General features: G+C 58.8%; 1 protein-coding gene across 1 annotated transcript; it reads right to left on the bottom strand.

Moving 5' to 3' along the window:
- Positions 1–1,788: 1,788 nt before the first annotated feature.
- Positions 1,789–21,962, bottom strand: GIPR (gastric inhibitory polypeptide receptor). The gene is made up of 14 exons (XM_074937177.1): positions 21,908–21,962; positions 14,371–14,548; positions 13,825–13,924; positions 12,710–12,817; positions 12,204–12,325; positions 11,715–11,818; positions 10,813–10,969; positions 10,003–10,162; positions 9,315–9,375; positions 7,851–7,920; positions 7,330–7,418; positions 4,493–4,631; positions 4,015–4,056; positions 1,789–2,166 (listed from the first exon to the last, which is right to left on the bottom strand). The coding sequence occupies exons 2-14, from the start codon at positions 14,425–14,427 to the stop codon at positions 1,798–1,800; spliced, it is 1,578 nt and encodes a 525-aa protein (XP_074793278.1). The 5' UTR covers positions 14,428–14,548; positions 21,908–21,962; the 3' UTR covers positions 1,789–1,797.
- Between the last annotated feature and the right edge of the window lie 230 nt (positions 21,963–22,192).

The following is a 22,192-nucleotide window of genomic DNA, read 5'->3' on the forward strand; positions in this document are numbered from 1 at the left end:
GGGACCTCAGGAGGTCACCTAGTCCAACCCCCGGCTCAAAGCAGGGCCAATCCCCAATTTTTGCCCCAGATCCCTAAATGGGCCCCTCAAGGATTGAACTCGATCTCTTTCATCAGCCACAGCCAGGGGTTTCCTCTCCGAGGTGGGGGCATGGCGGGGCAGATCCCACATCCTGGGGCCCACTGTCCCACCATCGGGCGGGTGGGGTGGGGAAGTGGCCGGCACGGGACACCGGAGAGCCACGGTTGGGAATCTGCTGGGGCACTGCAGCTGTGAGCCACGCCCGGGGAGCAAGGCTTAGATCCCAACTCCTCCAGACCCAGCTGCCCCCGCACCAGGCCCTGCTGCTGGAGCTAAGGATGGAGCTCCCCGGGATGCCAGGAGTAGGCCTTGTATCCTCCCTCTGTCTGACCAGCCACCGGGTGAAAGCCAGCAGGGCCCATCCTGACCCAGATCAGATGCCCCAGCAGCCCAGGTATGCAGCCCCTGCCTTGTGGGCGAGCTAGAAGGCAGCACCACGCCCTGTTGCTGCAGTTTTGCTGCCGTGGCAATGAGCTGCTGTCGCCATGGTTTCATTTTATTCCGTTAAATACCGCGGGGGCAGGTGAAATTTCTGGAGGCTCCTCCACACACCCGCCCCCATGTCTGAGGCTCTGGAGTACGGCACACGAATAGAGTGGGGGTTGGTCGCAGGCTTGCCCATTGCTTGTCTGAGCTACTGCAGGAGGTAGGACACCAGGCGAGATAAGCTAATCGTCCTGGTCCAGCAGGAGACAGGGATAAACTGGTGACCAGCCCCCAGCACTTTGGGTTGGATTCCCCTCCCACTCACCTCTATAAGCCTTGCGCTTACACAGGCAGCACCCCACGCCTCTGCGGGTTCAAATCCCATCAAATTCAAAGGCAACGCATACAAGAAAATCAATGCTTTTTTAATACCACACACAGTTTACCTGTGGAACTTGCTGCCAAAGGGTGTCACCGAGGCCAAGAGCCACAGACCATTCAAAACAGGTGGACACACATAAGGGGTCCGTTTCCCCATCTCTGCACTTGAGGTAAAGATGGCGGGAGGTGGATTTAATCTCCAATGCACTCTCTAGGCCCTGCCTGGCCCTATTCTCTGTCAGGGAGACCTCAGGGATGATCTAACTGCTGCTCCGCATCCTAAGGGCCCGATATCTACAGCACAGTGGATTCCAGCTCCACACTCTATCTGCCCCTATAGGCCTGGGGGGAGGAGCAGAGAATAGTCACAGCACAGTGCTCTCTGGCCATGCCCCGATCCACCCCCTATGGGCCCCGGTGTGGGGGTGGAGAATAGCCACAGTGCAGTGCTCTCTGGCTGTGCCCTGAGTCTCCTCTACACAGGAGGTTGAGAGCAGGGCCCTTATGCCAGCTCCTGCAAGGGAGGTGGGGGGCTGGATTCCCAGGAGGCTTGGAGGGTGTGCTCACCTCAGGCCCATGGAGACATGCCTCTGCACTGACCCCAGCTGAATGTCCCCAGAGTCTCAGCAACAGCTGTGGGCCACAGTGGACTCATACGCGCCCACGTCATTTGTCCACGGGCACTCCAGGGGGGCACCGTGCCCTGCGGAAAGGATACCAGGTGGTGGGGGTTCGCTGGTCCTGCAGACCCTGTGCACCATGCCCCACCCCCAACACCCCCTTCCCTCCATCCCTAGTGGTTCAGTGACTGCCCCCTGCCCAAGGCAGGGAAAGTCTGAAGGAGTCCACAACCCGGCTCCTCTCTCCTGGCCCCTGGGCCAGCAGGTGGGAAGGGCCCCGAGTTTGATTTTAGCAACAGCTCTCTGAGATCTTGTTGTCCCCAGGCTCCCTGGCACCGGGGAGCAGCTCCTTGCCCCCCAGCCTGCCCGCTGGCTGCGTCTGGACCGGGATGTAGCAGTAGGATTTACTGCCCATGGTACCGGCGTAGGGGAGGCGCTGCTGCTGGGAGCCACCCGTGGAGTTCTCCGAGCTGCAGTTGGAGTCCGCCTCGGCCCCCCTCTTCCCCGGGTGGCTGGGGCGCCGGGGGCAGCCCACCTCAGAGGCCTTGCCATGCTGGCAGCGGCAGGATGGCCCGTGGCTGCAGCTGTGGCCATGCTTCTCCAGCAGGTCCGCACTCAGCTGGCACCTCTGCCACTTCCTCCTGATCTCAGACTGGACCTGGAGCAGGGCAGAGAAAAGGAGGCGGGAGGGGAGGGTCAGTTGATGCCCAGGGGATGGGATGAGACCCTTGGTTCATGAGGGGCAGAGGGAGACCACAGCAGTGCAAGAGGCTTCACACAAACCAGTGTGGGGTTAAATGATGGTGTGATATTGATATCCCACTGTGTCTTGTAAATGGAGAGAGAGCGAGCTGTACGCAAAGAAAGGGGTTCGCTATCAATGGCCAGATCCCAGCTGGGGTCACAGAATCATGGAATCTCAGGGTTGGAAGGGACCTCAGGAGGTATCTAGTCCAACCCCCTCCTCAAAGCAGGACCAATCCCCAACTAAATCATCCCAGCCAAGGCTTTATCAAGCCTGACCTTAAAAACCTCTATGGAAGGAGTTTCTACCACCTCCCTAGGTAACCCATTCCAGTGCTTCACCACCCTCCTAGTGAAAAAGTTTTTCCTAATATCCAACCTAAACCTCCCCCACTTCAACTTGAGACCATTGCTCCTCGTTCTGTCATCTGTCACCACTGAGAACAGTCTAGAGCCATCCTCTTTGGAACCCCCTTTCAGGTAGTTGAAAGCAGCTATCAAACCCCCCCTCATTCTTCTCTTCTGCAGACTAAATAATCCCAGTTCCCTCAACCTCTCCTCATACGTCATGTGCTCCAGACCCCTAATCATTTTTGTTGCCCTCCGCTGGACTCTTTCCAATTTTTCCACATCCTTCTTGTAGTGTGGGGCCCAAAACTGGACACAGTACTCCAGATGAGGCCTCACCAATGTCAAATAGAAGTGGATGATCACGTCTCTCAATCTGCTGGCAAAGCTCCTACTTATATAGCCCAAACTGCTGTTAGCCTTCTTGGCAACAAGGGCACACTGTTGACTCATATCCAGCTTCTCATTCGCTGTAACCCCAGGTCCTTTTCTGCAGAACTGCTGCCAAGCCATTCGGTCCCTAGTCTGTAGTGGTGCATGGGATTCTTCTGTCCTAAGTGCAGGACTCTGCACTGGTCCCTGTTGAACCTCATCAGGTTGGCCCAATCCTCCAATTTGTCTAGGTCCCTCTGTATCCTATTTCTACCCTCCAGCGTATCTACCTCTCCTCCCAGTTTAGTGTCATCTGCAAACTTGCTGAGGGTGCAATCCACACCATCCTCCAGATCATTAATGAAGATACTGAACAAAACTGGCCCCGGGACCAACCCTTGGGGCACTCCGCTCGATACCGGCTGCCAGCTAGACATGGAGCCATTGATCGCTACCCGTTGAGCCCGACGATTTAGCCAGCTTTCTATCCACCTTATAGTCCATTTATCCAGCCCATACTTCTTTAACTTGCTGGCAAGAATACTGCGGGAGACCGTATCAAGAGCTTTGCTAAAGTCAAGTCAATGGGCCGTAGCTCCATTGGAGTCAATGGGCCAGATCCCCCGCTGGTGTCAATTGACTGTAGCTCCATTGGAGTCAATGGGGCCAGATCCCAGCTGGTGTAAATGAGCAGAGCTCCCTTGCAGTTCACCAGAGCTCTGCTTATTTACACCAGTGGAGGATCCGGACGGAATAGATCCACTTCAGCCCTGCAAAGGGGTCATCACTGAGACCATCAGCCCCTCCACCCCCCATAAATAATGCATCAGCTCTTGTGCAGTGCCTTGCCTCCACTCCCCAGCCCGGCTCTGCTGCCGGCTCCCCGTGGCATGCCTGCACCACGTGATCCCTCACCCACCACTCTCTGGGAAGGGCGCTGTCCCCCACCCTTTCACCTGGGAGCCAGCACTGCGGCGTGGGAAGGGTTAAGGGGAATCAGAAACGGCTTAGCCCCTGTTGGGGTGTGTTGGGGGGAACCTACCTCCTTGTTGACAAAGCAGTAGAGGATGCTCACCAGAAGACCCTGCAAGACAAGAGCAGATAAAGGCAGGGCTGGGCCCAGCTCCCCTGGGACACACAAGGGGTGGAGAGGTGGGGTGTGGCTGCCTTTGGGGAGGCTCCATGCCCAGGCGGGATCCCATGGCTGCTCAGCATAGAGCTGCCCTCGGCCAGCTCCCTACTCAGCCAGCAGCACCTGCGCCCCGCAGGCCTCTGGGTGCCATGGGGCGGGGCTGACCCTACAGCGCCCCACATGGCTTGAGTGGGGGATGCTGGGGACACATCTCTGGCTAAGGGCCTCGGGCTAAGGGGGGCACCTGCAAACAAATCCCCAGAGCTGAAGCCCAGCTGCTGCGTAGGGCATCCCGTGCCCTCACCCCCATCCCCCCGGGGCAGGGTGGCCCCGGCACCCCTCTGCCCCAGACCCCACCCCGCCAGCCCTGGGGGCCTCTGCTCCCTACCTGGAAGGAGCTGAGGAAGAGCTCAAAGAAGAGCTTGACGTAGCGCAGCGTGCCCTGGGCCTGCTCCTCCGTCACCAGGGCAAACACCACCTCATGGATGCCCAGCAGTGGAATCAGGGTCAGCGTCGACTTGGCCAACCTGGGAGAGAGCAATAGGGAAGCGGGGGAGTGAATTGCCCCCCTGCCAAGCCCCACAGCCGTCCCCGGGGGACAATGCCAAGGGAACCAGCCCAGCCCCCAACTGAGCCCCCGCCCCCTCCCTGCAGCACGGCGCCCCCAGCTGAGCCCCCGCCCCGCTCCCTGCAGCACAGCGCCCCCAGCTGAGCCCCCACCCCGCTCCCTGCAGCATGGCGCCCCCAGCTGAGATTCCGCCCCCTCCCTGCAGCACGGCGCCCCCTGCTGAGCCCCTGCCCCGCTCCCTGCAGCACGGCGCCCCCAGCTGAGATTCCACCCCCTCCCTGCAGCACGGCGCCCCCTGCTGAGCCCCCGCCCCGCTCCCTGCAGCACGGCGCCCCCTGCTGAGCCCCCGTCCCGCTCCCTGCAGCACGGCGCCCCCTGCTGAGCCCCTGCCCTGCTCCCTGCAGCACGGCGCCCCCTGCTGAGCCCCCGCCCCGCTCCCTGCAGCACGGCGCCCCCAGCTGAGCCCCCGCCCCGCTCCCTGCAGCACGGCGCCCCCTGCTGAGCCCCCGCCCCTCCCTGCAGCACGGCGCCCCCCCCAGCACCACACTGGGGCATAGGGTCAGCACTGACTGTGAAGGGAGAGCACCCTGAACTGAGCTCCTGTCTCACTCCCTGCAGCACAGTGCCCCATAGTGCCCCTCTGGTGCCAGCACTGACTGCCAGGGAAGAGTGCTGTGACACTCGGTGCCTCAAAGCAGCACCCTGGGACCCCCACATTCACCACCGTGAGATGATTGTGATGTGTTTGTGCAATGCCTTGTGAGGTATCACTTTAAAAGCACCTCCCAGCTGGCTCCCGCACCCCTCACCCTCTCCTGCACCCCCACACTCTGCCCCAGCCTGGAGCCCCCTCCTGCACCCAAACTCCCGCCCAGAAAGAAACTAATATAAAAGCAATTCTAAGGTAAGAAATAGGCTATTTTGAATTAACTCAACTATATTCTACATATTTTAAGACTGAAATGTAACCACAGAACGGCTTTATGGTCATTAAAAGGCAAGTTTAGTATAGTGTTAATAGCCTCGATGCCATAATTGTGCTCATTTTGTTTTAAATTAGGAAAAAGACTTGTATACAGGGGCCCACAGGAGAGTTAATCCGGCCCTGACGCCAGTGGTCCTCAACCAGGGGCACATGTACCCCTGGGGGCACGCAGAGCTTTCCAGGGGTCCATCAACTCATCGAGATGTTTGCCTCATTTTACAACAGGCTACACAAAAAGCGCGAGCAAAGTCAGTACCAACTAAAATTTCATACAGATGACGGACTTGTTTCTACTGCTCTATGTACTACACACTGAAATGTAAGTACAATATTTATATTCCAGCAGATTTATTTGATAATTGTATGGTAAAAAAGGAGAAAGTCCGCGATTTGTCAGTATTAGTGTGCTGTGACACTTCTGTATTTTTAGGTCTGAATTTGTAAGCAAGCAGCTTTTAAGTGAGGTGAAACTTGGAGAACGCAAGACCAATCAGACTCCTGAAAGGGGTATAAAGTCTGGAAAGGTTGAGAACCACTGATGTACTCAAAGGAGACTGTCTGACCCCAATGTCACAGAAGGGACAGCTGGAAGAAAGTGTAAAAGAGGGACAGTGACATCATCACTTGGCCTCTTCCCCCCCCCCCCCCCATCTCAACACCTGGAAGATCATCTGGAAGACAAAGACTTTGAACTGGGGAGATTGGTCCCAGGCTGGAAGGGAACCCAGTCTTTGTATTGAGGAGCTGTGAACTGCCTGTAACATCTGTTAGGGTTGAATCAAGAGACACTGTTTGATTCAAATCCTGCGTAGTTTGTTAAAGTTCGAATTTAGGCTGCGTTTCTATTTTTATTTCTTAGGTAACCAACTTGGATCTCTCTGCCTGCTACCTATAATAATTTAAAATCTGTCTTTCTATAGTTAAAAAATCTGTTTTATATTTTACCTAGAACAATGTGCTTTCTGTTGAAGTGCTCGGGAAATCTCAGCTCAGATTACAAAGGCTGATGCTTGGCCACTTTCCTTTGACCAAGTGGCAAACTAATTAATGAGTTTGCACTGTCCAAGGGCGTCTTGAGCTGGTATATTTCCAGAGTGCCAGGCTGGGGTGACTGGCTGGTGCCCCTCTCTGTAGGATTCATGAGTGGCACAGGGAGCATTCATGCAGTTTGGTTGGGTGTAGGCTCCACCCGCTGGTGGCTGGGTGATCACGATGCCTGGAGGGGTTTTGCTGTTTGCCACTGGCATAGCTTTGTGACAGTGCTGGGTGGACAGTTAAGGGGGCACCACGGTCCCACAGTTCCAGGTTGTACCACGGGGATCCCATCACAAGTGTCCCCTTCTGAGCCCCCACCCCACCCTGCAGCACAGCACCTCCTAGTGCCCCACTGGAACCCTGGGGTCAGTACTGACCGCGAGGGGAGAGTGCCCCTAGTGAGCCCCCACCCCATCTTGTAGCACAGCACCCCCTAGTGCCCCATTGGGACATTGAGGCCAGCACTGACTGCCGGAGAAGCGTGTCCCGAGTGAGCCCTTGCCCTGTTCCCTGGATTTGTCCCACTGGAAGTGGTACCACCTCTCTTAGCTTGCCAGATCTAAGAGCCAGAGCCAATGCTGCTGCAGGGAGCCAGGGCGCCCAGCTGGGGGCGCCGCAAGGGGTAGCCCCTGCCTACCTGAACTTGTAGTCCGTGTAGCGCATCTGGTGAGCCCGGAGTTTGGAGACCAGGATCTTAATGATGCGGACAAATATGACAAAGTTAACCTGGGGGAGAGAGAGTAAGTTACCCACAGGGAAGTCAGGGGGCACCACTCCCCACTGGTACCCTCTGCCCTGGGGATGGGCTGGCAGCCCCTGAAGCAGGGCTGGTGTTTACATAGGGGAGGGACAGTGGTTCTTTATACATGGGGAGGAGAAAGCATCACCCCCCAGGTGCCAGCGTTCCCACCCCGCACCCCACAGCGCCGTGTGCTGGGCAAGACCAGGACTGGAGTAGCCGGGAGCTCCCCTCACAGCCAGAGCCCTCACCTTGCTCCCCACAGCGCCCCCTTCTGGGTGAGACTGGGAATGGAGAAGCCAGAAGTTCCCCCACAGCCAGCGCCCTCCCCCTCCCCACAGCACCCCCTGCTGGGCAAGACCAGGACTGGAGTAGCTGCCTCTTGGCTGTCTGAAGAACAGTGGGTGTTTGTAACTCACCAGGATGGCCAGCAGGATGGGGCAGCGGATAATCCACCAGTAGGCCATGTTATCATTTCTCTCCCAGCACCTGGAAAACCAACTCACATCAAACTGGCTGGGAGGGAGGAACCTGCACAGCCAGGTAGGGTGGTGACAGGGACTTAGCAGCCTTCCAAGTGGCGCCAATCTTCTCTCTCCCCTGTGAGCACAGTTCTGTCTGTGACCCAGATCCGCTGAGGGCCGGCCTTTGCTCCCCACCAGTGCCAAAGAATTTAAGGACAGAAAGGGCCACCAGATCATCCGGCCTGAGCTTCTGTGAGCACCCACCACTAAACCCCACCCAGCTGCCCCCGCCCCAAGCCCGACAACCTGCGTTAGATCAAAGTATTACAGCGCCCAGGAGACTAAATGCTCATGGGCCACAGGCAGAGAACAGCAGGGACCGATGGGCATGGGGGCCCTGCCAATGTCAGGGGACTGATTGGGCAATCCATGCCCCATGCTGCACAAGAAGGGGAAAAAGTCCCCCAAGGCCACAGCCAGTCTGACCTGGGGGCAAATTCCTTCCACACCCCAAATCTGACCCTGATCAAGAACCAGCCAGCCAAGCACCTGCGAGGGAATTCTCGGCGTCGCCCTGAGCCACCCAGTCCAGGGTCCCATCTCCAGCTGTCTACATGATGCTTCAGAGGAAGGAGACTAAAAAACCCCAAATCCAGAATCCACCGGAGGGAGGGGGGAAATCAGGTGGCTGGAGCCAGTGGTTCTCAACCAGGTTTCAGGGGGTCCGCCAAGCATGGTCAGCATTTGACTCATTAGGACCCGGGGCAGAAAGCCGAAGTCCCGCCATGCAGGACTGCAAGAAAAAGGTTGAGAACCCCTGGCTGGAGCACGTAAGAGCCTCGGACCTGTTACTCGCGCTGGCTAGCAGAATTAGCCTGTTCGCTGAGACACCAGAGATGGCTGGGTCAAGCCCTCCAAGCGACGCTCACGCATGGAGCTGGGGTCGCAAAGTGCTGTGAATGCAGTGAGGTCACACGCTCACGTTTACATGGGTGTGGAGCAGGGGTGGGGAAACCGGCGCCCGTCTTGGTCTGCAGTCGCTCAGGGCGTTTGAGTCGACATGGGGTTTTGGACAAGACGTGACTTTTCCATCAAAATGGAAACGTTCGTTTTTAGCCAATTTCCCCCCTCGTGTTTTTGGCAACTGAAGGCTGAGAAATTTTGGCTGAAATCCTAAGCTCGTTCCTTTTTTAAACATCAGGGTTTGGATTTTCGACGAAAACCTGGACGTTTTTGAAGAAAACAAAAAACGGATTTTTAAACTTTTCCCCTCAAAATGTTTCCTGGCACCAAACCCCTCGTTTCCCGCCCTGCTCCCCGGAGACTCCTCTGACAAGGTCACCCCAACTTTGAGGATTTCCAAGCACTTTCTTTCTGTGCTGGACCCCAAGCTGGAGAGATTTCGCTGACCGGACTTACTGGTTGTTTTCATAGAGGTATCTGATGATCACCCAGGGAATGACAAACAGGATGGGGGCTCCTAGATGGACAGACAGACGCAGAAGTTAGGATTTTGTTCTCCAGTCCCACCCGCGAGATTTCCCCCTGTGTACAGTGTCATGCACTCTAGGATTTTCCCTCTCCTCTCCGGTGGGCGCATCTCTGCCACTGGTGTGAGTGGTAGTGGAGACAGGACTCCGGCGCGTTACCCACCGGGATGCCTCGACCTGCTGTGAAACACCACAGGAGTTGTGGGTGGAGCCCCACGCTGCCCTTTGCAGTGGAGCAGGGCCAGGCTGGGGCAAGCACCTAAAGGGGATTCTTTCAGGGGGCTGCCGGACGCAGATGTACCCTGGGGTCCTTTCCAGCTCCCAGCCTGCGCTGCCTAGGGCAGTGGTGGGCAACCTGCAGCCCACGGACCACTTGCGGCCCATCAGGGTCATCCACTGGCGGGCCGTGAGACAGTTGTTTACATTGACCGTCCGCAGGCACGATCGCCCGCAGCTCCCAGCGGCTGCGGTTTGCTGTTCACGGCCAACAGGAGCTGTGGGAAGCAACGCGGGCTGCCACTGGCCTAGGATCACCAGAGGGGTCTTCCTATGTCCCGGCCAGCACTGCAGTACCTCCACCATGCCCCTTCCCGCCGTGCCCGCACGGCCCCACTCACCCCATCCGACAAGCAGGTAGCCCACAAAGCAGCTCTCCTCCGAGATGGCCATCAGCACAAGCAGGTTGTGGAGGTAGAGCCCTTCCACCAGCAGCCAGTAGTAGTTGGCCCCCACGCAGTACTGGGTCAGGACCTGAGCCAGGCGGCAGCCGGCGGCAGCCTGAGCCCCCGGGGAAGGGGGGAGAGGAGCAGAGAGAGGGAGGGAGAGATGGGAATGCTGGAGGGTGGCGGATGGAGGAGCCCCATCAGGTCACAGCCAGCCCATCCTCGCTCGGGGCAGGGGCGTCCCCTACAGTCAGTCCCCCCATGGCTTGGCCCAGATTCCCGTGGGATGGCCTCAGTTTCCCTATACTGCCTTTCGTCCCATCGTCAGAGTAATTCCCCTTCCTCTGTGGTGGGGACACCCTACGGATACGCAGGTGGATCCCTCCCACCCCTGGATTACCTCGCTGATCCCACGCCTAACCCCACTGCCCACGGTGCCTGTTGGGAGTGGGTCAGCCTGGGGCCAGGTCCCCAGCTGGTGTAAACGGGCCAGAGCTCCACTGGGGCTGGATCACAGCTGACACGGCTCCAGGAATTTCAATGCTGATTTAAGCCAGCTGGGATATGGCCCAGACTGCCTAGCTGCTGATCTTGGGGGTCCCCAGGCTTTCACCCCCGATGTACGGGGTGCTCCCTGCAGTGCCCTGCTTGGAGGTAGGGATTCCCCCCGCCCTGCCTCCCCAGGGTCAGAAAGGGGCCCAGCTGGCTGGATCGGCCCCCTCTGGGAGTGAAGCTGCTGGAGCCATGCCCAGGGCCAGGCAGTACCTGGTCTCCGAGGAGATGGAAGAGCTCCCCCTCGTGCTGCAGGTCCTTGGAGAAGCGCACGCGGAGCAGGGCGTCCCGGGTGAGGATGGAGACGGCCCGCAGCATGAAGGAGAGGAAGAGGTTCACATGGATGTAGTTGCGGGTACACCTCAGCTTCCTGCAGAGGGGGTGGGACCATCAGTCAGGGGGATGGGGGGGCTGCCTAGGGCTGCGTGGGCAGCTGCACTCCAGCATTGAAACGAATCAGCTGTGGCCGTCTACACCGAGCGCCTGCAAGCCTCACCGGGCACTGACCCCGGGCCGGGCCCTTACGCTGAGGGAGCCGTGCGGCCAGCCCTCGAGGGAGCCGTGCACAAGCGCTGAGCCAGCGTATGAAGACAGCTGGACTGCACAGCGCCGGGCTCTGTGCATCACGTAACCCAGCGCTGGGGCCCTGGGCATGACGCTGACTAAGCAGGAGTGAAACTGGCCAACGCCAGAAACGGACAGCCCCAGTAACTAAATTTCAAGAGGAGCCATCCAGGCCTGATCCCAGTCTCGCTCACTCCGGTTTTATACTGGGCAACTCTGCAGGCCCGGCTCCATGCGCCCCATCCACACAGAGCAAACCAAGAGCAAATGGAGAGTCAAACAGGAGTGACTCCTCCAGTAAAGGGAGTGTCAGACTGGGGACCGGCACCCCATCGGGCCCAAATCCAGGATCACGCCCTTCTTTACTAAAGGAAACTTGCTTTTTTACGAGGCAGATAGTACAAATGAAACCCAATGGGTCCGTACCCTGCCCCGTGATCTGGGTGCAAATCCCGAGTGACCTCAGTGCATGGCCATCTGCACTTCCCCAGGAGCCACTGACATCAGGATCTGGAGCATGAACTCCATCATGCCCACCGGCTCTGCAGTACCTGAAAGCCAGGAGCAGCACCAGGGCAAGCAGCAGAGAGACCAGCGAGAGGGAGTAGCCCACGGTGTACATCAGCCGGAACTGCTCCAGGAGCCGCACCTGCTTCTGCAAAGGGACACAGCGGAGGGTCAGGTCCAGGCTCTTTGCCCCTTACTTCAACCCCTCCCTCCGCCCCACCCCGGCCACTCGGAGCATTTACAGGGGAGGGCGCCCCCTGCTGGGACAATCAGAGACTGGCGCAGGCATTGATCTGCAAACTGAGAGCGGGGCCCCAGCTGCTGGCTCCTTCGGTCCAGTGCCGCATCCAGCCAACAGATCCCTCCGGCGCTGGAGGGACGGAGCCAGCAGGAGCTCGGAGGGAATCTGGCTCAGGAGGGAGCTGGAGGCTGGGTTGGGAGCAGCAGGAGAGAAAGCCGCGTAGCTGGGGAGCTGGGACTGGAGGGCTGAGAGCCAGGCTGGGAAGCAGCCTGTGGCTGGCAGGGGCACTGACCTGGAAGGGGTGTTCTGTGCTGAGATCCTCGCACTGCGAGTGGTCCCTCCAGGGCAGCCCCGACTCATCCGTCACCCACTGGCCAGCCGGGCCGCAGAGCCGCATTACGAACCCGCCACGAACTGCCGGGGAGGAGACCAGAGGGAGCCAAGTGGCAGGCGGGGCGGGTCAGCCACAGCCACGCCACCACCGCCCACAGAGGTCCCCCGCCCTGCCCTTAAAGTGGCCCCCGCGGCCTCCGTAATGGAGGTGTGGGGACGCAAAGGTTAACGTCACCATACCCTGCGTGGGCCTGAGCTCGGAGCTGACACCCGCAGGCCTGGCCCTCTGCAAAGCAGCCCCAGGCCCCTACCCTGGAGCCCCATCAGCATGTAGCTAAGATCAGCATCGGGCCCCGTAGCTCAGGAACGGCTTTCACCCAGGAGGCAGGTCCCAGCAGGCGGGCCGAGGGGGTGGGCGGGGAAGAGGGTGTGGCTGCAAGGAGCCCCGGAGGAAGGGATATTTACCGTGGTGATGCCAGGGCAGGTACCACGGGCAGGGCACCATGGCGGTGGTGTTGGGCAGCGTGTCCCTCCAGCAGGCGTACATGTCGAAGGTCCGGTTACACACCAGGCCTGGGAGGGGACAAAGATAAGAGGCTGTTTAAAACACTCGCACATCACAGAGCCAGGCAAACGCCAGGCACGGAGGCCTGGGCGGCCGCACGCACACATGTGCAAATCACATTCACACATGTGTGACCTATGCACGGCAAGCAGACCTAAACGACCACAGACATGGGCAAGTCACGCCATAGGCGCCAACTCCGGGGGTGCCCCGGGGCTCAAGCACCCACAGAAAAAAAACAGGGGTCAGCACCCACCAGCCACAGTGGCTCTGGCCCGGGAGCTGGCCATTGATCAGCTGTTCGGCAGGCCCGGGGGCTGGCCGCGAATCAGCAAGTAGCTGGCGGGAGGCACTCGGGTTGGAGGGCAGAAAGGAGCGAGTGGCGGGCGGGGGGACCTCCGGGAAAGGGGCAGAGCAGGGGCGGGAAGAGGTGGAGGGAGAGGGGGTCACGGAGGAAGAGGCCAAGTGAGGGCGGGGCCTCAGGGCGGAGTGGGGGCAGAGTACCCACCGGGAAAAACCACAGACAGAGCCTGTGAGTCACGCGCACGTGTGTAAGCCACACACACAAACTCACCTACACAAATATGTGCAAATCATGTGCAGGTGTGCAAACCACACACGCACAAACTGCCCTCTGCAAACACAGACACGTGCAAATCACATGCAGGTGTGCAAACCACACACGCACAAACTCGCCTCTGCAAACACAGACACACACAAATCACACACACGCATAGAAACGCGCTTGCACAGCCACCCCCTATCCAGGCAGCTCCCCCAGGCACATGCCAACCACATGCAAAAGAGGGTACACACACAGACGCCACACTCAGGCATGCACGTGGGCCGCACCGACACGCTATCCCCCGGAAGCGCACACACCGTGGGTTCGCAAACATGGCAGCACGTGCCGAGAGGAGGGGCTGGGACGCACGAGCGAGCGCCGGGTGCGCTCATGAGACCCGCTGGCCCCCACCCCGGCCCCAGCCCAGGAAAAACAACCCACTCCTCTCACCTGCGGGATACGGCTCCTCGGCCATGCTGCGCTCACAGTCCTGCTGGTACTGCCTCCAGGCCGCAAACGTATCCTTGGCTGACTTCTCTGAGGAGCTCGCCTGCAACGGGATGGGAGTCAGGGCAAAGGGCTCGGGGCCCAGCCGGGTCCCTGTCCCCCTGAATAGACTGCAGCCCAAGGTCTCACGTGGGGGAAAATACAATTCCTGGATACTCCAGTCCCAGCCTCTCCCAGCAGGGGGCGCTGTGGGGAGCGGGGCAGGAGCTGGCTGTGGGGGGAGCTCCCGGCTACGCTAGCCCCGGCCTCTCCCAGCAGGGGGCACTGTGGGGCAGGGGGGCGCTGGCTGCGGGGGGAGCTCCCAGCTACTCCAGCCTTGGTCTCACCCTGTAGGGGGAGCTGTGGGGAGTGGGGCAGGAGCTGGCTGTGGGCCGCCTCTCCCAGCTGCGGTGGGAACTGAGATGGAACAACGGGGGTCTGAGGTGCTGCCTGGGGGGGGCACTGAGCTGAGTGCCAGCCGTGGGGGGGGGCATTGGGGCACAGTCTCACCTCCACTGTTCCCTGGAGCGTCGCAAGCAGCAGGAAGAGAGTAAGAGGCTTCCACATGCTTCGGCGGCAGTGCAGACATGAGGCCAGCGAGCGGCATCCAGCTCAGGGATCCTGCAGGCGCTGGCAGCTGTCTCTGTCCCTCTCCAGCGGAGCTGGGGTGCACCCGGGGAGAGGCGCCCTAGGGAGAAGCAACCCGGACGGATTGGCAATGGGGCTCCCTGCTGGTCTCAACTGCAGAGCAGAGGCCAGGGCACCTGTCCCCCTCTCCAACAGATCCCCCATCGGAAAAGCCAGGAGCTCTGCCCTCCCGGCCCTCAAGCAGAGGGATCTGATGCCACGGGGATGGACACAGATAGATCCCACCCTCAAGCAGGGCTTTCACCCCCTCTGCTTCCCCCCGCCCTCCTGAGCAGGACCTGGTTCCCGTGAGAACCTGCAGGCAGCAGCAGCTGGTGGGAAGGGACTATTTATAGGGCACATTAGACATGTCGTCCTGCTGCGATCCAGGGCCCTGACCGAGTGAGCCGGGTTCGGGCGGGTGGGACGTTCAGCAGGGAGCCCGGGATAAATACAGCGCCTGAGACCTGACAGTGGGAGGAAGCTCCCCGGAGGGAGGGAGATCGGGGCGGGGAAGTGTCTCCAGTACACTGTCCACAGACAGGCCTGGGGGCAGGGGAGCAGGCCGCTTCTATGCGGGGCAACAATAAGGGGTTTTCCTCCCAGTCTATAGGGTTTCAGGGGACCATCCCGATATAAGAGGCTTTGTCTTATATAGGCAACTGTGCCCCTCCCCCCCACCAAAAAAAAGTGTCCCGATTTTTCACACTTGCTATCTGGTCACCCTAATAAGGTTCCTGAGATGCAGCCACCTCTGGGATGGGGCACAGGAGCTGCTCAACCGCTGTCCTGCAGCCCAGTTGAGGACAGGATGCGAAGACTCTTGTCTCCTGTTGAAACTGCAGGAGGCAGGAATTTCATTACCCACCCGCACCCTTCTCAGAACAGCTGCGTTTCCTGGTGCCGGGGACGCTCACACTGATTGGGAGGTGTCGATGGGCCATTGACCCCCAGCCCCCGGTGCTGCTCCCCTCCGCTGCCCCAACAAGAGACCAGAGGCTCTTTGCCCCGGAGTGGCTGGCGTTGACGTAACCATGGTTCCCATGGTGCTGGGGGGCCCTGGGGCCCCGGAGTGGAAAGCCGCTCTCTCCCCCCAGCTCCCTGTGGGGGGACACCAGCCTAAAGAAAGAGCCAGCCGCAGCCTGGCGTCACTGTCCCCAACCAACCCTCCCTTCTGCCCCCCCCCGCCGCATGGGCCAGAAGCTCCCTCAGCTCCCAAGCCGATGAGCCCATCCCAGTCCTGAGTTCGCCAGACCTCAGCTTCCCCGTGCAAACCCTTCCCTGGCTTCTTCGCACTCCCAAGGCATTGTTAGCCTGAGGGGGCTGGCCTGGGGGGCAGGTCCAGGGGAACATCTCCTTCTTGGCCACTGGTCTTACTTCTTCCCTAGTAATGGGGGATGGGGCCCGTGGTTGGGACTGGGAGTCAGGACTCCTGGATTCTGTCCTGGGCTCTGGGGTCCACTGGTTGGAGCGGGAGGGCTGGGAGTCAGGACGCCTGGGTTCTGTCCCTGGCTCTGAGAGGGGTCTAATTAATTGAGTAGCAAATTCCCACTGGTCTTGTCCTGTAACAACCCCGCCTCTGGCAAAGGCCTGGAAATAATGCTAGAAAAATGAATCCCAGAGGAAATCCAGACAGTGTCAGACCCACAAGTGTGTGGGGGATGGAGATTTGAACCCTCACCCTTCAGCAGCCAAGGCACAATCCCCTACAGCCTGAGTGAGGGTTGCTGCCTGGCCAGCTTTGCCCAGCCGTTTTCGGGGATAGCTGTGCTGGGAAATTGGTACGGTGCCCAGTGCCAGCTGGACGAGCTCAGAACCGCCCCAGACACCCTGGGGCTTTGCACCTCAAAGGAGGCGGCCTTGCAGAGCTGACTCCTCCAGCTCTGGGTCAGCAGCAGGTGTTGCCCTGGCTGAGGGCTGGGAAGCCAGGATATTACACAGGCGGACTCCCCCAGCAGGTTCTGCCCCACGGTTACCAGGTCCCCCCACCCCAGGGTGCACTGACTGGGGCTGATGCCCCCTGTGGGAGAGAAGCAGCTCTCCAAGTGGCTGGGATGTCAGGTGGAAGCTCTAGTACTGTGGTTCTGAAACTTTTTTCATTTGCGGGCCCCTAAAATATTTCAAATGGAGGTGCGGAAATCTTAGACACAGTGTCTGCAGACCCCAGGTTGAAAACCACTGCTCTAAAGGGATCAGATGCCCTAGGGGGTGGGAAAACCAAAGACCCTCTGTGCCCCATGCATGTGACCACAAAGTCTGGCCCCTGCTAGTCCCTCTGGTGCAGACTCCAGGATATATCACTACGGCTGGGGAAGGGAATGGCACATCCTGGGGCTTGGGCGGGAGAGGCCCTGGGTTTCGCTGTCTGAGATTCAGGACACACGGGGAGCGTCACAGCTGGCCTTGGACTTTGCTCCCGGGATAGGCTGGTGAGATGCAGCGGGTGGGTGGGGCTGCCTGGGATATGCAGACACGGGGGACCCAGCCCTGCCCAGAATGCCCATGGAGAAAGCACCAAAGGCTGCTGGAGACCTGGTGGTGAGGGAACTGGCCCCACTTGGGCTGACAGTGGGGTTTGAACCTGGAACCCCCTGTGCTGAACACCCCTGCTGCAGAACTGAAGAGCCAAGCCCCAGAGTTGGCTGCTAGAGCTGACCCAGAAACAGTGCAGCAGCCACACGTGGGGAGGCAAAGACCCTCTTCCCCTCGTGTGGGCCACGCCAACCCCCCCAGTGTCTGCCCTGTGGAAACCCGGAGTCAGGGCAGCCCTGGGATGCCTGGCCCGGGTGGCTGGGTCGGCAGCAGGGAGAATACCCAGAGCAGTGGCTATATGGCTGCTTCTCCTTGGAACCAAGGACCGGGGAGCTCAAGTCTGGTAAGAACCAGCCCCGGACCCTGGGCCCCTGCAGAGGGTCATTCAGACAAGCAGAAGGAGTCGTGACCCATGGAGGCCGGATGGGGAGCAGGGGGCATCCCTGGACAATGGCCCATGACACGAGCACCAGGTGCTCAGCAAAGAAACTCCTGTCTCCTCTTGCCCTATGGCACGCTGCGAGCCCCTCTCCGCCGGGGATCCCAAAGCACTTTGCAAAGGTTAAGGGCACCCCAGGGAGTCAAACGGGGATAAACTGGCCAGGAATAATGGAGGCTGGAAAGGAGATGGGTTCTAACCATCAGAGGAGGGAGAGCCTGGGTCAGCCTCCTCATAGCAGTAGCAGGGGGCAAACTCCTAACCTAGCTTGGAGATGGCTCTTGCTCAGTCTCCAACTTGGACCCTGTGGCACGGCTCCCCAGAGTCCCAATGGCTGGATCTCCTGAGGGCCATCAGCGTCTTGGGGAATTTCACCAGGTCAGGGTCATTATCCCTGTTGTACAGCCGGAGATACCGAGGCACAGAGAGCGTGTGGTTTGCTGCGGTCCCACGGCCTCTGAGAGTACCAGTGCTGGGATTAGCCTCTGGACTGTCCTGACTGCCAGGGAGGTGATCTAACCACAGGCCCCACTGCTCCATGCTTGAGCAAGGAGTGGCAGAAAGTGCTTGGGTGAAAAGGGATCTACGAGAGTTGAGCAAAGGGGTCCCGGTGAGCGCGCTCCAGGTCAGAACCCACCAGCAAAGCCAGCCAGCTGACGGCTCTATGTCGATGGGCTTTGCTGCAACATGTAACCTATGTACAGCCCCAGATACCACAGACAGACAGACAGACAGCAGGGTATGTATGGGGATGGAGAGACTGATAGGTGCATATGAGGATGAATGAAAGATAGATGGATGGATGGGTGTGGATGGAGGTGGATGGACAGATGTGTATGGGCTGGATGGGTGAATAGATAGACGTGTAAGGAGATGGATGGGGAGATGGATGTATGATAGATAGATGTGCATGGATATGGATGGATGTGTTTGTGCAGGGATGGATGCATAGATAGATGTGTAAGGAGTTGGATGGATGGGTGTATATGGAGATGGATGGATGGATGGATGTGTATGGAGATGGATGAATAAATGGATGGGTGTATATGGGGATGGATGGACAGATGAATGGATGGGTGTGTATGCGGTTGGATGCATGGATAGATGTGTAAGAAGATGAATGGATGGATGGACAGATGTATATGGGGACGCATGAATAAATGGATGGGTGTATAAGGAGATGGATGGACAGGTACATATGGGGATGGCTGGATGGACAGAGGTGTATGGGGATGGATGGATGGATAAATGGATGGGTGTATATGGAGATAGATGGACAGGTATATAAGGGGATGGGTGGATGGATGGGTGTATATGGAGATGGATGGATGGACAGATGTGTATGGGGATCGATGGACAGGTACATATGGGAATGGATGCATGGATGGATGGATGTGTATGGGGATGGATGGATAAATGGATGGGTGTATATGGAGATGGATGGACAGGTAGATCTGGGGATGGATGGGTGGGTGGATAGAATGGATGGACAGAGGTGTATGGGGATGGATGAATAAATGGATGGGTGTACAGGGAGATGGATGGACAGATAGATGTATAAGGAGATGGATGGACAGGTCCATGTAGGGATGGATAAATGGATGGATGGATGGATGGATGTGTATGGGGATGGATATATAAGGAGATGGATGGACAGGTACATGTGTGGATGGATGGATGGATGGATGGATGTGTATGGAGATGGATGAATAAATGGATGGGTGTATAAGGAGATGGATGGACAGGTCCATGTGGGGATGGATGTGTATGGAGATGGATGGACAGATAGATGTATAAGGAGATGGATGGACAGGTCCATGTAGGGATGGATGGATGGATGGATGTGTATGGGGATGGATGAGTAAATGGATGGGTGTATAAGGAGATGGATGGAAGTCCTAATGCCCAATCCTGTGCTTTAACCCCTAGACATTACTTCTCCTCTTAGGCCCCCACCATTGAGGAGATGGCAGTGGAGGAAATCAGCCACAGGAGCAGCACGGAGCCAGCCATGCAGACTGGCTGCTCCATGTTCCCATCTAATCAATCACCCGCCAGCTCCCCGGACACTGCGCAATAATATTTACTCAGCTAAAAGCCACGGGGAAGCTAAAAAAATCAATGTTAACTTCTCGGCGTTTCCCAGCATCCGGCCACTCACGTCAGAATAGGGGGAGGTACGAGGGGGGGCAGGGATGGGGGGGCTGGGAACCCAGGAGATAGAGAGACCAATTCCCCCTCACCCTAACCGCCAGCTCCTTCTAAAGGATCAGAGCCAACAATCTCCAAGGGAGGAATCCTGCCCAGTCCCCTCCCCTGGGAAACAAGGGGGCGCTCGGGCCAGAGTCTACTCCAGCCCTTAGAGCCCCTCTCACACCAAGGCCTGGTGGTGGAAGTCTCCTCCCACCTCCCCATTCCGTATGTGAAGATCCCCAGCTCCCAGCCAAATCACTCAGCCATGTGTTGGGGGTGAAGGATTGGCAATGTGGTCTGGGGGGACAGGGCACTGCACGGAGAGTCAGGACTCCTGGGTTCTACTCCAGGAGGGGAGTGGGGACTAGTAGTCAGAGCTGGGGGGGCTGGGAGCTGGGACTCCTGGGTTCTATTCTGAGGTCTGGGAGGGTCGTGGAGTCTAGTGGTTAGAGCAGCGGGAGCTGGGTGCTAGGACTCCTGGGTTCTGTTCCCAGTTCTGGGAGGAGAGGGGTGGTCTAGTGGGCAGAACAGCAGGGGCTGGGTGCTAGGACTCCTGAGTTCTGTTCCCAGCTCTGAGGGGGACTTCTGCTCTGGTCTCAGTCTCTTTCATACACGCGGCTTGTTGCCTGAACCCTGGCCAGCCCAGATTTGCCTCCCATGTTGGCCCCCTGGCAGAGCCGTGTTCTGCGGCTACCGTTCTCCTCATTTATAAACTAAATAAAAACATTCTGATTTGATTAAAAAGCACAGCTGCAATTGGGAATGGGAGCCAAGCACTGAACACTCCCCCGCCCAGCCCTGGGCACCCATCCCCATTATACTAATGGACAGCAAAGGCCAGGAAGCTGAGCAGGGGCTCGATTCTGCTCTGGACCAGATCCTGGTATAAAGCCAGAGGAACTCCATTGACTACAAGGTAAAGGCTTTATTCTAGTCTCTCTTGCGGGGTCTGAGCCCCTCTCTTGGTATTTGGGTGTGTGCCAGGATCTGGGGGACCCTGCCCCTCTGGAGGGGTATGACCCCCCATGCCTACCCCGTGAGCTGGGATAGTCAGGTTTTGGCAGTGAATTCTAATCTGTTCTAATCCCACCCGGTGGCCGGCACTGGGCGGCAGTGCCTGGTTGACAGCCCCAGAGAAGGCCAGGCTCATCCATGGGGCAAGGTTTCCACACCTGTGCCCCCCAGCCCCTGCCAGCATGCCTCCTCATGACAAACAGGGTCGGGGCCCAGATGGGGACACTGGGTTTGGAGAGCCTCCATCCCCCATTCTTCAACCCTCCCCACCCACCGCCAGCCAGTCCCCCCAACCCCTCAGCCCTGGCTCTTGCCCATAAATGGCAGCTCCCTTTTCTGGAAGTGCACCCCTTTAAACTAAACACCAACGGGGCCCAACCCAGATCTCATTGCCCTGCAGTAGCATGGCTTGTGTCAAGGGAGTGATTGTGGACCAATTGTGGACCGGAGCCAGGGGAAGCTGATGGAAGAGTTCATCTCCACCCTGGGGAGAGCCACCATCCAAAACTTGATTAAGCCCCATGTGAAATGAGATCAGCATCTGAACTGACCTCCCCATATGCAGAGATGAGAATCCGGGTGGCCCCCGACGGAAAGGGGGATCCAGATCCAAACTGACCATGGACAGAGACCAGAATCTGGATTGATCCTTGTGTACACAGACCAGGGTCCAGAGAGCCTTGTCTGGAAACAGGGATCCGGATCCAAACTGACCCATATACAGACCAAAATACGGATTGATCCCTGTGTACACAGACCAGAATCCAGATTGATCTCTGCGTACAGAGACCAGAGTCCGGATTGATCCCTGTGGACACAGACCAGATTTCTGATGCCCCCTGCTGGAAATGGGGATCTAGATCCAAACTGGCCCATACACAGAGACCAGAATCCGGATTGATCCCCGGGACACAGACCACATTCCAGATAGTCCCCTAGTGTGACCTAGTATCTCTGAGGTCCCTGGGCTGGATTTAGCTCTGCTAAAGAGACGCGGGTGGGAGCGCAGACAGCCCGAGCCCTGCTAACCCCCTAGAGCCCTGCAGAAGCGATCCCGCTGCCCGGGCCCAACCCAGCGCCCCTCGAACTCCCCAGCGCCCCCCGGCTCCTCGGCGACCCCCGAACTCCACAGCGCCCCGCGGCTCCTCGCCGCCCCCTGGCTCCCCAGCGCTCCCCGAACTCCCCAGCGCCCCCAGGCTCCCCCCGGCTCCTCGGCGCCCCGAGGCGCACGCAGCCCCTTACCTGTGCGCTCCTGCCAAGCACCGCCTTGCGCCCGCAGCCTCCATCCCCAAGCCCCGCAGCCCCAAGCGCGCGGCGAAGTTTAAAGGGGCGCTCTCCCCCGCCCGGCTGGAGCAGGCAGCGCCTGGGTGACTGGGGAAGGGGCGGGGGTGGATTGATGCAAGAGAGTTGCGGGGGGGGGGGGGCGCACGGGACACCCTGGAGTTCGCCGGGATCCCACCCTCTCCCTCCCCGCGGCAGCTCAATCGCACGTCCCGCCAGAGCGCGGCACCTCCCCAAGCCACCGCG

Source organism: Natator depressus, chromosome 23 (assembly GCF_965152275.1).
Source record: "Natator depressus isolate rNatDep1 chromosome 23, rNatDep2.hap1, whole genome shotgun sequence".
NCBI lineage: Eukaryota > Metazoa > Chordata > Testudines > Cheloniidae > Natator > Natator depressus.